General features: G+C 42.2%; 1 protein-coding gene across 3 annotated transcripts in view; it reads left to right on the top strand.

Annotated features, from left to right (window-relative positions):
• The window catches only part of PDE8B (phosphodiesterase 8B), a 210938-nt gene that overhangs the window by 169962 nt on the left and 25749 nt on the right, over nucleotides 1-15227 (top strand). For all 3 annotated transcript variants that reach the window (XM_017895530.1, XM_017895532.1, XM_017895529.1), the window contains one exon: nucleotides 12673-12715. In XM_017895530.1, coding sequence (XP_017751019.1) covers nucleotides 12673-12715 — 43 coding nt within the window. The remainder of the gene's footprint in view (nucleotides 1-12672; nucleotides 12716-15227) is intronic.

Below are 15227 nucleotides of genomic sequence, written 5' to 3'. Positions count from 1 at the left end.
CCTGTCTTGCTAGGTTGGGGAAGTTCTCCTGGATAATATCCTGAAGAGTGTTTTCCAACTTGGTTCCATTCTCCCCGTCACTTTCAGGTACACCAATCAAATGTAGGTTTGGTCTTTTCACAAAATTCCATATTTCTTGTAGGCCTTGTTTGTTCCTTTTCATTCTTTTTTCTCTAATCTTGTCTTCTTGCTTTATTTCATTACGTTGATCTTCAATCTCTGATATCCTTTCTTCTGCTTGATCGATTCGGCTATTGATACTTGTGTATGCTTCACGAAGTTCCTGCTGTATTTTTCAGCTCCATCAAGTCATTTATGTTCTTCTCTAAACTGGTTATTCTAGTTAGCAATTCATCTAACCTTTTTTCAAGGTTCTTAGTTTCTTTGCATTGGGTTAGAACATGCTCCTTTAGCTCAGAGAGTTTGTTATTAGCCACCTTCTGAAGCTTACTTCTGTCAATTCGTCAAACTCATTCTCTGTCCAGTTTTGTTCCCTTGCTGGCAAGGAGTTGTGATCCTTTGGAGGAGAAGAGGCGTTCTGGTTTTGGAATTTTCAGGCTTGTTGCCCTGGTTTCTCTCCATCTTCATGGATTTATCCACGTTTGTCTTTCATGTTGGTGACCTTGAATGGGGTCTCTGAGTAGACATCCTTTTTGTTGATGTTGATGCTATTCCTTTCTGTTTATTAGTTTTCCTTCTAACAGGCCCCTCTGCTGCAGGTCTGCTGGAGTTTGCTGGAGGTCCACTGCAGACCCTGTTTGCCTGGGTATCACCAGTAGAGGCTGCAGAACAGCAAAGATTGCTCCCTGATCCTTCCTCTGGAAGCTTTAGCCCAGAGGGGCACCAGCCAGATGCCAGCCAGAGCTCTCCTGTATGAGGTGTCTGTTGGCCCCTACTGGGAGGTATCTCCTAGTCAGGATACATGGGATCAGGGACACACTTGAGGAGGCAGTCTGACCTTAGCAGAGCTTGAACGTTGTGCTGGGAGATCTGCTGCTCTCCTCAAAGCTGTCAGGCTGGGACATTTAAGTCTGCCAAAGCTGTGCCCACAGCCACTCCTTTCCCGGGGTGCTCTGTCCCAGGGAGACGGGGGTTTTATCTATAAGTCCCTGACTGGGGCTGCTGCCTTGCCCAGAGAGGAGGAATCTAGAGAGGCAATCTGGCCACAGCGGCCTTGCTGAGCTGCCGTGGGCTCTGCCCAGTTCAAACTTCCTGGCGGCTTTGTTTACACTATGAGGGTAAAAGCACCTCCTCAAGCTTCAGCAATGCAGATACCCCTCCCCACACCAAGCTTAAGCATCCCAGGTTGACCTTAGACTGCTGTGCTGGCAGCAAGAATTTCAAGCCAGTGTATCTAAGCTTGCTGGGCTCCGTGGGGGTGGGATCCGCCGAGCCAGACCACTTGGCTCCCTGGCTTCAGTCTCCTTTCTAGGAGAGTGAATGGTTCTGTCTCGCTGGTGTTCCAGACAGCACTGGGATATGAAAAAATCTCCTGCAGCTAGCTCAGTGTCTATCCAAACGGCCACCCAGTTTTGTGCTTGAAACCCAGGGCCATGGTAGCGTTGACACCAGAGAGAATCTCCTGGTCTGCGGGTTGCAAAGACTGTGGGAAAAGTGCAGTATCTGGGCCAGAATGCACCATTCCTCAGGACACAGTCCCTCATGGCTTCCCTTGGATAGGGGAGGGAATTCCCTGACCCCTTATGTTTCCCAGGTGAGGCGATGCCCCACCCTGCTTCGGCTTGCCCTCTGTGGTCTGCACCCACTGTCCGGCCAGTCCTAGTGAGATGAACTGGGTACCTCAATTGGAAATGCAGAATTCACCCGCCTTCTGCATCAATCTCGCTGGAAGCTGCAGACCAGAGCTGTTCCCTTCAGCTCTCTTGTCAGCAATCCCTTCCGAGAGTTTTGACAAAGCATATAATACTGGAACCTCAGTCCCATCACAATACCAAACCTCGCCATCCCAAAAGTCCCCTCGTGCCCCTTCAGTCTATCTCTGCCCACCCATCCTGCTCGCCCCTAGAGGTGACCGCTTTTCTGAATTACTTAATCATAGATTAGAGCTTGAGTGTATACTGTCGTGGTTGGCTTCTCTCACTCATAATGTTTTTGAGATTCATCTGCACTGTATGTATCATTTTTTTTTTTTTCCTTTTTATTACGGAATATTCCTTTGCATCAGTCTATCACAGTGTGGAGAAGCTACTTCTGCTGATGGACTCCAGGGCTGTTTCCAGCTTTTGGCTGCTTTGAACATTCTTAGACAAGTTTTCTTGTGACTATATGCTTCTGTTTGCCTTGAGTAAACACTTAGGAGTGGGACTGTTGGACTGTGTAGTAGGTGGATGGCTAATTTTAAAAGAAACTGGCAGGCCTTTTTTCCAAAGTGGTTGTACAATTTTATACTCCCTCCAACTATGAGAGTTCCAGTTATTCCATAGCCTTGACAAAACTTCTTTTTAATTTTAGACATTCTGGTGGGTGTGTAGATAAATAGGATTTTTAAATGATTATTTAAGAGACAAATGACCCTGAAATCATGCACACATGCACACAAATACATAACTCAGAATTCATAGTGCTTTTTAGAACCAAGCAAAATCAGATGTTTGTAAACAAAGCATTTAGCACAAGGACAGCAAAATTTGTGGCAACTTACAATATTTTTAAGTAATTGAAGATTTGAAATTATTTTTCTCCCTGAAACAAGCAGTAAGCCTTCAAGGACTTGCTGAGGAATCCCTGCTTTGAGCTCTGGCAAAGAGTTTCACAGGCCAAGGACAGCAGTATTCACATTGCACAAACTGAGCACTAAAGCCTTCAGTTTCCCCAGTAACACACAAAATCAAACTTCCCAGTCACTGCTGCACATGAGAATATTCTACATTTGAAGCTTTTACAAGAGGAGAAACATGCACCACACTACAGAGAGACTGACTGGCATGGGACATTGATGCCATTGAATCCCCGTCCCTTCGCTTTGAGTTAGCTTGCACATGACAAAACCTTTTGATAAGAGATACTCACTTCCCCCCCGAAATTTCAAGGAAAACTGTTTCAGAGAGATGTCCCGCACTAATGCAGGGGTGTTTCCTTGACCCCAGTTTAACAAGCCTGGACCTGGCACGTCCCTTCTGGGGCTTCACTGTAAACAGCAGTGTGGCAGAGCAAATGGTTTTAGAGCCAGAGGGACGCGTTTGAAATTGGCTCTGCGTACTACCTTTGTGGCTTGGGCAAGTTTCTTAACCTCTTAAACCTCAGCTTCCCTGCCTGTTCCAAGCAATGAGGATACCTCCCCTTGTGCAAGAGTGCCATCATGATTAGACTGCAGATGTCATGCTGCCAGCATGTGGGAAACACATAAGAGATGGTTGTGGAGCAAAGTTCATCCCCCTGGCTGCCTACCAGAGAGAATGCCAAACCACAGACCCACTCATTCCATATCTATTCTCCCAATGAACTCAACTGAGTATTAAGAAGGAAATAATTTTAGAATAATTCCTACTGAGTTTAAATGACTGGTAAGTGTAGGGTCCACAGGAAAATTCTGGTTCTAGGAGAATTTTGTCATCCAAGTGAATCATTAGTTGTACAGTGGGGTATCTGGAAGAGGTACGTGGATAATCGGAGTCAGCTTCAGTGAAAACCCAACACTGCTGGGATGTGACAGGGAAAGGTCTGCTGGCCCTGCTCTTGGCACAGAGCATCATTAAGTTGGTCCCAAAATAGGGTTCCTGACGGCAGATGCTGCCGCAGCCAGGAAGAGTCTCTGCTTATAGAGCAAGGAGTTATCTCCATGCTGGGTTGCTAGCCATAGGCATGCAGAGAGCCCAGCAGAGGCAGGTGAGCTAGTTTGTGTGTGTGTGTGGGGAGGGGGGTGGTGTTCAGCTCAAAGTGCCAAATGCCACATTATATGTGGAGAAGAACAGACCAGAGCCATCTCAGCAGATGGAATTGGTACCTGTCATCCCTGCTTCTTCCTGTACCTAGTGGCTGGGGTACATTTCCATCCCGAAAGCAGGATGTACGTATGCACCTACTGGCCTTGTGCTTTAGCTGGCTCCACTCTAGACAGAACACAAAACCCATGTTGACATCGCAAGAGTTCCACGAGCCAATCAGCTGGCCCAAGGGGCAGACGATACGTGAGAAAGGGTTTTTTGTTGTGTTTTGTTTGTTTTTGTTTTGTTTTTAAATAACATAGGGAGCCATGGGACACAGCTTCTAAAGGAGAGATGCATCTTGATTCAGAAAGAAAAGCTAAGCACTTAAAAATCACTTGTTTTTGTGTTAAAGCTATTTGAAAGAACAATTTGCAAGGCAAAAGTTTTATTCGTTTGGTATCATATAAAAAATTCACACCAAGCTCAGTAAGTGGCTGTATAGCAAATGGTCTTTATCCCTGAAGGAAAGCATGAAACAGTTCTTCACAGAAGAAATAAAAATGTCCCATAATTATGGGATAAATGAGTCACAGCCCTTAGTCACATTTCGACCAAGATATCACACAGGTTGGTCATGTAATTGTTTCTGTAATTATGTGGAATGGACTGAGCAGACGAGTTGGTAGAAAATCCTATTTTCACACTTCAGTTTTACGTGATGATTTTTCAGTGGTTCAGTCAAGCTGAAACCTTTAACCTGTATCTGTCATAGATGGTGTTCTGCAGTGGGCAGGCCTATGCAGACCTACCCCGCAAAGTCTGAGGAAGCTGAGAGGCCACAGAAAGAGACTGACAACTCTAGTTTCTTAGAAAGGAATATTAATACAAACTTAAGAACAGAAGCCCTGTCTGTGTCTCTGGCAGCAGTGAGACAAGATGGTGAATCCCTGCACCATTACCCCCAGACCCAGGGCTTATATGCCATGCAGAAAGGGTGATTCAGAGGGATGTGTAGGACAATTGAAGTATGATAACATCAGGGTTATTTGACCTAATGGTCGTGTTTACAGTATGTATGTGCTTTTACCCAAGGAACAATAGATAATTTGGGAATCTTGGAGGCCTTCTCAGAACTGGGGTTAATCAGAAGACAACATGGCAGAATAGCATCCAAGATGGAGTTGCTTTGGCTTCTACACTCCAGCCTCCCAAAGTCAGCTCTTACAATCTCATGCACTCTTCCTCTTCCGTGATGGTCTCTTAGCCTGCAGGGAGGGTGGCTGTAGCTTTAGTAGCAGTACATTGGCAATGGAAAACAGGTCAGGCCCAGTGGAATACCAAATGAGGGAGGTTCACAGTCTGTTGGATCATCTCTACTCTTAGAAATACCATGACTTCAGTTTTCTCAGAAGTAGTAAGACAATGAGAGATACTTAACATTAATAATTTGAATAGTAGAAATGTAATGACAATTGAAAGAGAATTCGTGTGCCAGAACAACAACAACAAAAAAGCCTGTTAGCCAACTAAAAGCATCATGAAGAAAATTAAAACTTGGTTCTTCTTTAGAGACTTGTTGTAGCCAGGAAATAATTCAGGTTTAGCCCAAATTGTAGGCAAATAATAAAAACTCAAGAACAGTATTTCAGGACCAGGTACGGTGGTGCCTGTAATCCCAGCACTTTGGGAGGCTAAGGAGGGCAGATTGCTTCAGCTCAGGAGTTGGAGACCAGCTTGACCAACATGGGAAAACCCTGTCTCTACTAAAACTACAAAAATTAGCTGGGTGTGGTGGCGCATGCCTGTAATCCCAGCTACTTGGGTGGCTGAGACCCAAAAATAGTTTGGACCTGGGAGGCAGAAGCTGCAGTGAGCCAAGTTTGCACCACTGCACTCCAGCCTGGACAACAGTATGAGACTGTCTCAAAAAAAAAAAAAAAAAGAAAGAAAGAAAAGAAAAGAAAATAGTGGTTGGACTAGAATCTAAGTTTTTCTCTCTCCAGTTTCCCTATTTCTACCAAGGATAAATTATAGTACCTTAGTATTTCAGGAATAATGAAAAATAAAAAATAAAAAAATTCTAGGACCAATTTATTTGCTTTATTTGCAAAATAAATGTTAGTCTCACTGTACTTGGCCTAATTATTTGCCTGAAATGTAGCAAGAATAGTTATTGGTCATATAGGCTGCTTTTCAGTTGGCTTTGCTGGAACTTTATAAGGAATTTTGGATTTGACATTTTAAAAGCCTTGAGACTAAGGATTCCCCGTTAGACTATGCTTGTAATACCTATACATAGGTACTATACCTGTACAAATTCCTCTCTTCTTTAGTTCCCAAAATATCTTGGTTCCTGGGCCTGTCAGAAAGTGGTATTATTTACTTACCACAGGCCAGGAACCTTGTAAGGGAACCATTTAGATAACATACCAAGTTAGTCTTTCCAAAGGACTTTTTATCGGCTCTGTAAAGTCAGTGTCAATTCCTCAAAGCAGTCTGGTTATATCTGAAAATACGTGATTCTAGTCAAAGCCTTGGTGAAATAAGCAGTGCTTCCAATTGTGTCCTCTTACAAAACAAAACAGATTCTTACTAAATTTATGCAAATAACTACATTGCCATAAAATAAGAATACTCATGAAGTTTCCAAATTCTGGAGAACTCAGGTAGAGGGAAGAAGTAAATTTTGCTCACAAAAGTATCCTTTACAATCAGAGTAGCAGTCTTCCAAACAGGACATTGCCCGTTCATCATGGAACCCACAAACCAAGCAGCTCTTTGTCAGTCAGATGAGGGTGCTGTTTGTCGGGCACTGTAGAATCCAGCAGCTCCTCACACAGTTTCAGAGTCAGTCCTAGGGAAAAAAGAGGCTCTCTGCTCATGAGTGTCTCCTCCTTGTACTCTCCAGATAGCAAGATCCTATGTAAACCATTTCCATTTTATCATGGGACTCTTTTCGGGCACTGCAATCCCCATCAGAGTGTTTCTCTGGGATTACCCCCATACGCCCTAGTAAATGATTCACTAAGGGCTGTCGAGTGAAGAATTTATCCCTACAAGCACTCTGGCATGCTACATTCTGTGGGCTCACGCAGTCTTATTCCCATTTAGCATGTCCAATTAATATTGCTCAAAGGGCAGATTTGCATGCCTTCTCTTCTGTGGTACTAGGTAGGTGAAATGTTTCAGCAGTCAGATGTAATATCCATTTTCATAAAACATTTAGGGAAAGGAGATTATAACCACTTTACATAAAACCTATTTAAACATTTCAACTTTCATAATTCTATCAACCCTTATATTTTTATGTTCTGGTTCCAGGAACTTCTCTTTTTCACCCCTAGACCATTTTACCGTCTTGTCAAAAAGGCTTTGGGTTTGCAGCAGGGGATTGAGCCAAGGGACCTGGGCACTTTGGTCAGTGTGTCTTGATTAATTACCTCAACATTGCCCCAGGCAATTGTTGATCACTTTTCTCATTTTAATCTTTACCTTTTGATTTTTCAAAAAAGTATTGTCCAATCTAGGGTAAATACAGAAAATTGGTTTGGGTCCCTGTAATGTTGGGAGAAAAGCATGGGCTTATTATGGTCCATCCAGCTTTTGGTAGTGTTATATTAAGAAGTTTTGAACCTAGTCGAAGTTCAGATTATTCAATTCTTTTTTTTTTTTTTTTTTTTTTTTTTTTTAAAGAGAGACGGAGTCTCACCCTGTTGCCCAGGCTAGAGAGCAGTGGCACGATCTAGGCTCACTGCAAGCTCCGCCTCCTGGGTTGATGCCATTCTCCTGCCTCAGCCTCCCAAGTGACTGGGACTACAGGCACCTGCCACCACACCTGGCTAATTTTTGTATTTTTAGTAGAGACGGGGTTTCACTGTGTTAGCCAGGATGGTCTCAATCTCCCGACCTTGTGATCCACCTGCCTCGGCCTCCCAAAGTGCTGGGATTATAGGTGTGAGCCACCATGCCCAGCCAATTCAATTTCTTAATAACCAAGATTTCCACCCTGCTGGGACAAATTCCATGACTCCCTTTCTTTTCTTCTCTTAGTTTCACCCCTATCAATTTTTTAAAATTTACCTTTTTTTAGTAACTTTTAAAATTTTCACCTCCCTAGGATAAGTCCTTTGACTCTCCTTTTTGCCTTCCCCACGCTCTTGTAATTAGTCTAATGTTTTTATTAGCATCTGTAAGAACCATGAGGGGAAGTTGAGACAGAAATTTGAGGCTTCCTGAACTTTTAATTTTGCATCAGTAATGAAGTGCGCATGCAAAAGTCCCTTCCACCCCCCACCCCATCACCAGACACACACGCTTAACCACAGCATTTACCATGACCTGGGTAGTAGGCACATTGATGGGGTGAATATCCCTGTCATAAAGCCAGTCCCACATGGCTTGTAGACAAAGCATATCAGCTGCTTCATCTGGGGTACTCCACATAGCATTGGGGCTGACCCCCTTCTCAGGGTAAACAGATCTTACAGAGGCTTTTATCCAGTCCACCAGGCTGGCTGTTCTCTCAGGAATAATCTCCCATGTGTCTGGATCACATATAACCATCTGTGATTGTTCAGTAGTGAGCTGGGGATCCTGCATCAACCCAAACACATTTTTCCACTCTGCAGCATTTAAAACCAAAGACACTGCTCCAAATTAGTTACTCTCACAATTCAACAAAAGGTTTACCCAGGGAGCTAATGATACCTATCTACAAAAGGGAACAGTTCCTTCACACAGTACCCTCTGGTTTCAGCAGTTACTTGGTTTTGCCCTTCCCCCACATTGACTACCTTCTTGGCAACCACAGGTCTCAGAGGTACTTTCTGTTGCCCTGTCATTATTTTCCCCTTGTAGATAGCTTTGAGGCTAGTGATCTGAGCTCAGATGGACCCACATTTGAGCTTGGTCCAGCCTCAAGGCCCAATCTGGCACTCTTATTTTAGCTGTTATAGAAAATAACCAAGGGACTGAATATTTCACTTTTCCTTATTGGTTTGCATTTATTTATGTATCCAATTATACCAACTCCTTAGGAGTTGGCTCTGAGTTCCACTGGTACCTTCCACTCTTACCTTTTAGTAACTGAGCACAGCACAGCTACAGCTCCATGCCATAGGTGATCACGCGGCTGCTCAGGAATCAATCAAAAGTTCCTCATTCTCTATACTTTTATCCTTTCCCTTTCTATCCATCTAGTTTTATCTGTATCATTTTTCATTCATTTTAAAACAACCTTTAAATAGCCTCTAAACTATGTAGTTACTCTTCCTTTACGCAAAACTTCATCTTCATGTTTTGATAAACTTATTTACCAAAACACATCTTTATTTATTCACTTTGATATAGAATTGTTTCTCTTATATCTAGTAGTTTTAATTACATATATTAGCTACTGCTTTAACTCTTAGTAACCCTAATTTCCATGTAAAAACCTAGGATTACTTAATTTAACATAACAGTCTTTAAGATTTCAAATTACTGAAAAGAACTTTGAAACTAGTTTTATTTGAAAGATTACTAAAGTTAGCTGAACTAAAAGGTATGTGAGTCGGTTTCTATATTTCTGATAATAACTTTTTTTTTTTGAGACAGAGTCTCGCTCTGTTACCCAGGCTGGAGTGTAGTGGCACGATCTCAGCTCACTGTAACCTCCGCCTCCTGGGTTCAAGCAATTCTCCTGCTCAGCCTCCTGAGTAGCTGGGACTACAGGCGCACACCACCCTGCCTGGCTAATTTTTGTATTTTTAGTTGAGACGGGGTTTCACCATATTGGTTAGGCTGGTCTCAAACTCCTGACCTCAGGTGATCCACCTGCCTCGGCCTCCCAAAGTGCTGGGATTACAGGCGTGAGCCACTGTGCTCAGCCAGAACTTACTTTTTCTTTAAGCCAAATTAGAGCTCTGTCATATATTTTGGTAATGATCTATCACATACACAACACACTAAATATATATAGACATACACACAAACAGAAGCAGATCTTCTAGATTTACAAGATTCTTCATTTGCCAGTTCTCAAATAGCTCTCTCCCCACCTTTACACAACCCACCCAAAGACATGACTCACATGAAACAAGGTAGAGAAGATTTACATCTCAAAGACACAGAACTTAGACCTAAATAGCATTATCTGAAAACAAGATTGCCAGGAAAAGTGTCTTCTCTTCAACTTAGCTTGTTTCTTATATTACTGACTTCAGGGTGCCAGTATATTCTTATATTACTGGCTTTAAGGAACAGGGCCAAGAAAGCATGGAAGTTTTGGGGCCTAAACCACACTTTTTAAATCCAAACATGCCAAGAAATGAGTAGCCCTTGGAGTAATAACCACTTGCTGTAAACAACTGCTGTCAGCCACCTCTAACGATATAGCTGTTGCCCGTGACTGCTAGCCATTACAGACAAGGTGAACAACTCTCACAGTACAAAGTAATCTCTGTGCCCCACCCCCCACCTCCCCACACACTAACCAGAGATCAGATAACACAATGCAAAAGAGTGCAGTTTTAGACCTGAGTAGAATCTGTCTGCTTACTACTCTTGGGTTTCATGAGGAAAAAGAGATTCTTCCCCAAAAGAGGCGTCTTTGATGCCATCTGTTTTCCCCAAGGGATCCCAGGCTGTTGGAAATTCCTTTTTTTAGATCCCTCGTGTGGCAAGAGGAAGGAGGAACAGACAGAAGTAAATGGAGAAACAGAATTCGGTGGACTCAGAAGTTTTACAGAGTGCACAGGCCTTAATACATATGTATACATATGCAGCCCAAATTTCAGTTTTAACTAAGTTTACTTTTGACTGTAGGGCCCTTTAAAAAAAAAACTTTTTCCTAATTGTAATTCCTACTGAAGCTGTTTTACTTTTTTTTTTTTTTTGACACGGAGTCTCGCTCTGTTGCCCAGGCTGGAGTGCGATGGCATGATCTCTGCTCACTGCAACCTCTGCCTCTCAGGTTCAAGTGATTCTTCTGCCTCAGCCTCCTGAGTAGCTGGGACTACAGGTGCCTGCCACCACACCCAGCTAATACTGTATTTTTAGTAGAGAGGGGGTTTCACCATGTTGGCCAGGCTGGTCTCGAACTCCTGACCTGAAGTGATCCACCAGCCTCAGCCTCCCAAAGTGCTGGGATTACAGGAGTGAGCTATTGCGCCTGGCTGGCTGTTTTACTTTTGCATCTGCTGCCGGCTGGCTCCCGCTGAGAGGCAGTCATCTTACGGCATTGGCTGCCCGCCACCCTTCCAGACCACAGTGTGATGGATGGCGCTCAGTTAAACCCACTGGCATTTGGGGTCATCCCCACACTCACAGGGTAGTCCACAATCATCTGAAATGTGAGCCACAGCATTCCACATAAAAGTGGATGCCCACCACAAGATTTCCTCCATTTCTTGGTCTCTCAGCTCCTGGCCTGGCTTACCACACATGTCAGGGTGGGCAGGCCTGTGCACACCTACCCCAAAGTCCGAGGAAGCTGAGAGGCCAAAGAAAGAGGCTAATGAATCCCGTTCGTCGGAAAGAAACATCTAATAGGAACTTATGAACAGAAGCCACGTCTGTGCATTGGGTGGTGGCAAGACAAGATAATGGATCCCTGTTCCATTACCCACAGACCCAGCACTTATATACTAGAGGAAAGGAGTGTGTAGGACACTTGTAGGGAAAGCCAAGAAATGCTATCTATGTGAATCTGCCTAAGGGCAGGATTTATGGTCAAGGTTGTTCTGATGTAAGGGCAGGATTTACGGTAAGTACATGCTCTTCTTACACAAGGAACAGTAGATAAAATAGTAATCTTGGAGGCCATCCCGGAACTGGGGTTAATCAGAAGTCAACATGGCGGATTAGCATCCAACATGGAGTTGCTTTGGCCTCCGCAGACAGGATTTCTGGCTATTACAGTTGATGTTGCTAAGCCATATTAATCTGCCTCTGCAGACGTCCTACATGCTCATCTGTCTTATTTTTCAAGTTAACCTACCCCATTCATTGAGTGGCTACAAAGATGTAATGGTCTGAGCACTTGAAAGTAGGTGGATTTAGCAGTGAAGCAGCATGATTGTAAGTTTGATAGAACTAAATGTGCCCCACTAACAGTGTTGGGGTCAGTTATAAAACAAGAAATGCAGGATCTCAAAGGAAGCACACTTATTATTTCTAGTGTTAATGACTTCATTTTGTCATTTGACAGATATTTATTGAGCATTAGTACAAAATCATTAACAAAAAAAAAAATTGGTAATGAGAAAGAACTAGGTGCCAAACTGCATCTAAAGTTCAGATCTCATCCTGAGAAAACATTTTATAAATTGACTGTCTATAATTGAGCATTTGAAGAGCTTTGCAGGAAATGTTTTTAACTCCTAGGCTTAAATTCAGATTACTTCTGGAGCACAGGAAAATTTTATAACATATCTGACACAAACAGGTTGTATGTTAGCCTTATAAAAAAACCAAAATTTAATTATATCTTTTATCTTTCTGCATTTCTGTAGGCTGTCAAAATGAGACAGTAGCTGACTGGAAAAGTAGATGTCCTGTCTAGAGAGTATATGCCTTGGGTACCTTCCTGCTCTCAGGCTCAACCGTTCTATAAGTGTCTGAAAGTAACAGAGCCTTTGGAGTAGTACCACTTGGTGTATGTCTTTCATCTGTTCATATTATATGTGCAGCTTCTTGCTTTCTTCAAGTCTTCAGAGCTTTTTAACTAAATTGTTTGATGAGAAATATAGCAAATGGCATATTTAAAATCTTTCTCTTGTTTTACCAAACTTTTGAACGACTTTAGATTCACAAGATTCATCGTGATTCAGGAGACAATTCTCAGACAGGTGAGAATACTTCAATTGAACTCTAACATACTTAGGAAGCAGTTGTGGGTTCAAATGTATAAATTTCTCTGAAGAAGTCTAAGTTGACATCTGCCACCGCAGAATGTGGAGTGCCAAAATCCACATGCTCATATCACAAGGTTGGCAAGCCAGAAGAAAAGCAGAAATCCCTTAAAATTTCCTTGAATCTTCCTTTATGGCAACCTTATCTACTGAATGCCCTCCCCATCTTGTTTTTCTTTTCTTGGCTAGATACCATGTAGGACACATAAACCCAAGAGAGTGGGCCAAAAGTCTAGGGGAGACACTGGTTGAATGAGACACAGGTGACAATATGGTGGTTGCTCAACCATGTCCAGTCTCCCTTTTCTTTGCAGTAATTGGTGACTGTATAGTTGGAAAATGTCACTAGGTCCTGGCCTGGGAGGCAGAAACTCCAAGTTCCTATTCAGTTTCCTACTCTCTCATTTCGTATGCTGGGCAAGACTCTGCTTGGTTCTTGGCTTCCTCCTTAAAAAGAGGAGCTGGACCTGATGGCTTCTACAAGCGGAAAGGTCTGGAATTCTCTGATTGTTAGAGGAAAAAAAAATCAGTCTGCTACCAAGAATTTAAGATTTTTGTTCCTGCAAGAATTGCAACATTCTTTGCCCTGTTGGTGGCTTTCCTAGCCACTAATGCGTAACGCCAGACCCTAGGCTAAGTGTTTAGTCTCTCTTCTTGATGAGGTGGATCACATCTCGCATACTTAGAAAGATTTCATGTGTTCTTTCTAAGTTTCAATTTTTGTCATTGTAAAATGAATTAACAAAAGCCCATCTCATTGTTAATGAGGATTAAAGAAGGTAATGTATAATGCTTAGCAGTAGCTGGCATTTAACTGGTACCTTCCTTCCCCCTTTCTGAAACCTTTCTAGACATGACCAGTCTGGAATAACATAATGACACTTGACACACCGGTGCATTTTCTCTCTCTCCCTCACTCACACACATACATTTTAGTTAATTTCTTGTAACACTTGAGCAGGGGTATTATTTTAACTAACTTGGGAGCTTCTGGGTGCCAGAAACTGTTCTAAGCATTTTCGTGTCCTTTGCAGTGCCCAGCATTGCCTTGTACATAATAGACCCTCTGCAGATACTCAGCAAACATTGGTAAATTGAAACCATTCCATCTTGGAAGTACAGTTTCCACCATTTATTCTCTCTTTGATCTTGGGCAACCTACAAAATCTCTTCATGCTTAAATTTCTTATCAGTAAAATGGGGATAGCCCTATGTAGTTTTGAGAATTGTTGTAATTATTGGATGAGATAATTATTTAAAGTACATAGCACAATGCCTGGCACAAAGTAGGCACTCAGTAAGTGGAGCTGTTTTTTTTTTTTTTTTTTTTTAATTGGTGGCACAGTATTCCTTTTTGCCACAGAGTACAGCTATTTAAATGTCCTTTATCCTTTCTCTGGCTTAAGTTTCTTTTTTTTTTTTTTTTTTTTTTTTTTTTTTTTTTTTTTGAGACGGAGTCTCGCTCTGTCACCCAGGCTGGAGTGCAGTGGCCAGATCTCAGCTCACTGCAATCTCCGCCTCCCGGGTTCACACCATTCTCCTGCCTCAGCCTCCCGAGTAGCTGGGACTACAGGCGCCCACCACCTTGCCCGGCTAGTTTTTTGTATTTTTTTAGTAGAGACGGGGTTTCAGTGTGTTAGCCAGGATGGTCTCGATCTCCTGACCTCGTGATCCGCCCGCCTCAGCCTCCCAAAGTGCTGGGATTACAGGCTTGAGCCACCGCGCCCGGCCTCTGGCTTAAGTTTCTAATTCATATAAGTATCTGTTGGAAGAATGACCAATGAGTTATTTAATTATGTGGCCTTACTTTAACCTTTATTGAAGGATAATTTCTCCAAACTTTTAATCACTTCTATTGCTATAGACTCTCTTAATATTAACTGAGATAAAATCAGAAAGAATAAACATCATCCATCTTTGAATAATTTATAATGAACGACTTAGAATTCAACCAGTCAGCCTGGGCCATAGCCTTGAAACTAACCTCTCTACTTTTAGTTTTGTTTAGAAACTACATTTTGAGGAATTTTGGTTCTTGAATCTTGAATTTCATCTTAAATCTTTAAGTTAGATTTAATTTATTACTTGGTAAACAAATAAATGCTAGGACTGTACATGATTATGAAGTCCCTGAATAGGCTAAACCAAGTGTCTCACAAGTGAGCAGTATTAGTTTCTCAGGGTTTTGGAAATGCCATGATCCCAACAATATCATTTAAAGTACTATTATTTATAGATAATTGTAAAAATATATATATTGAAACTTATATGCAAGGATAGGTAAATTACTAAGGTAGAATTTGGAAGATAAAAATTAGGAAAAGAGATAGTATAATAAGTATTTTAAGTTAGATTATTTAAGGTAAGGCGCTATAGCTATGGTGTTCAGATTAACTTTATAATAGTTCCACCTTCACTTCATGTTGTATAAAAATAATTCAGTTTTAAT

This window comes from Rhinopithecus bieti, unplaced genomic scaffold (assembly GCF_001698545.2).
Source record: "Rhinopithecus bieti isolate Rb0 unplaced genomic scaffold, ASM169854v2 scaffold_26302, whole genome shotgun sequence".
Taxonomy (NCBI): Eukaryota; Metazoa; Chordata; class Mammalia; order Primates; family Cercopithecidae; genus Rhinopithecus; species Rhinopithecus bieti.
The sequence above is the reverse complement of the archived record's forward strand: the minus strand, read 5'-3'. Positions and strand labels throughout refer to the sequence as shown.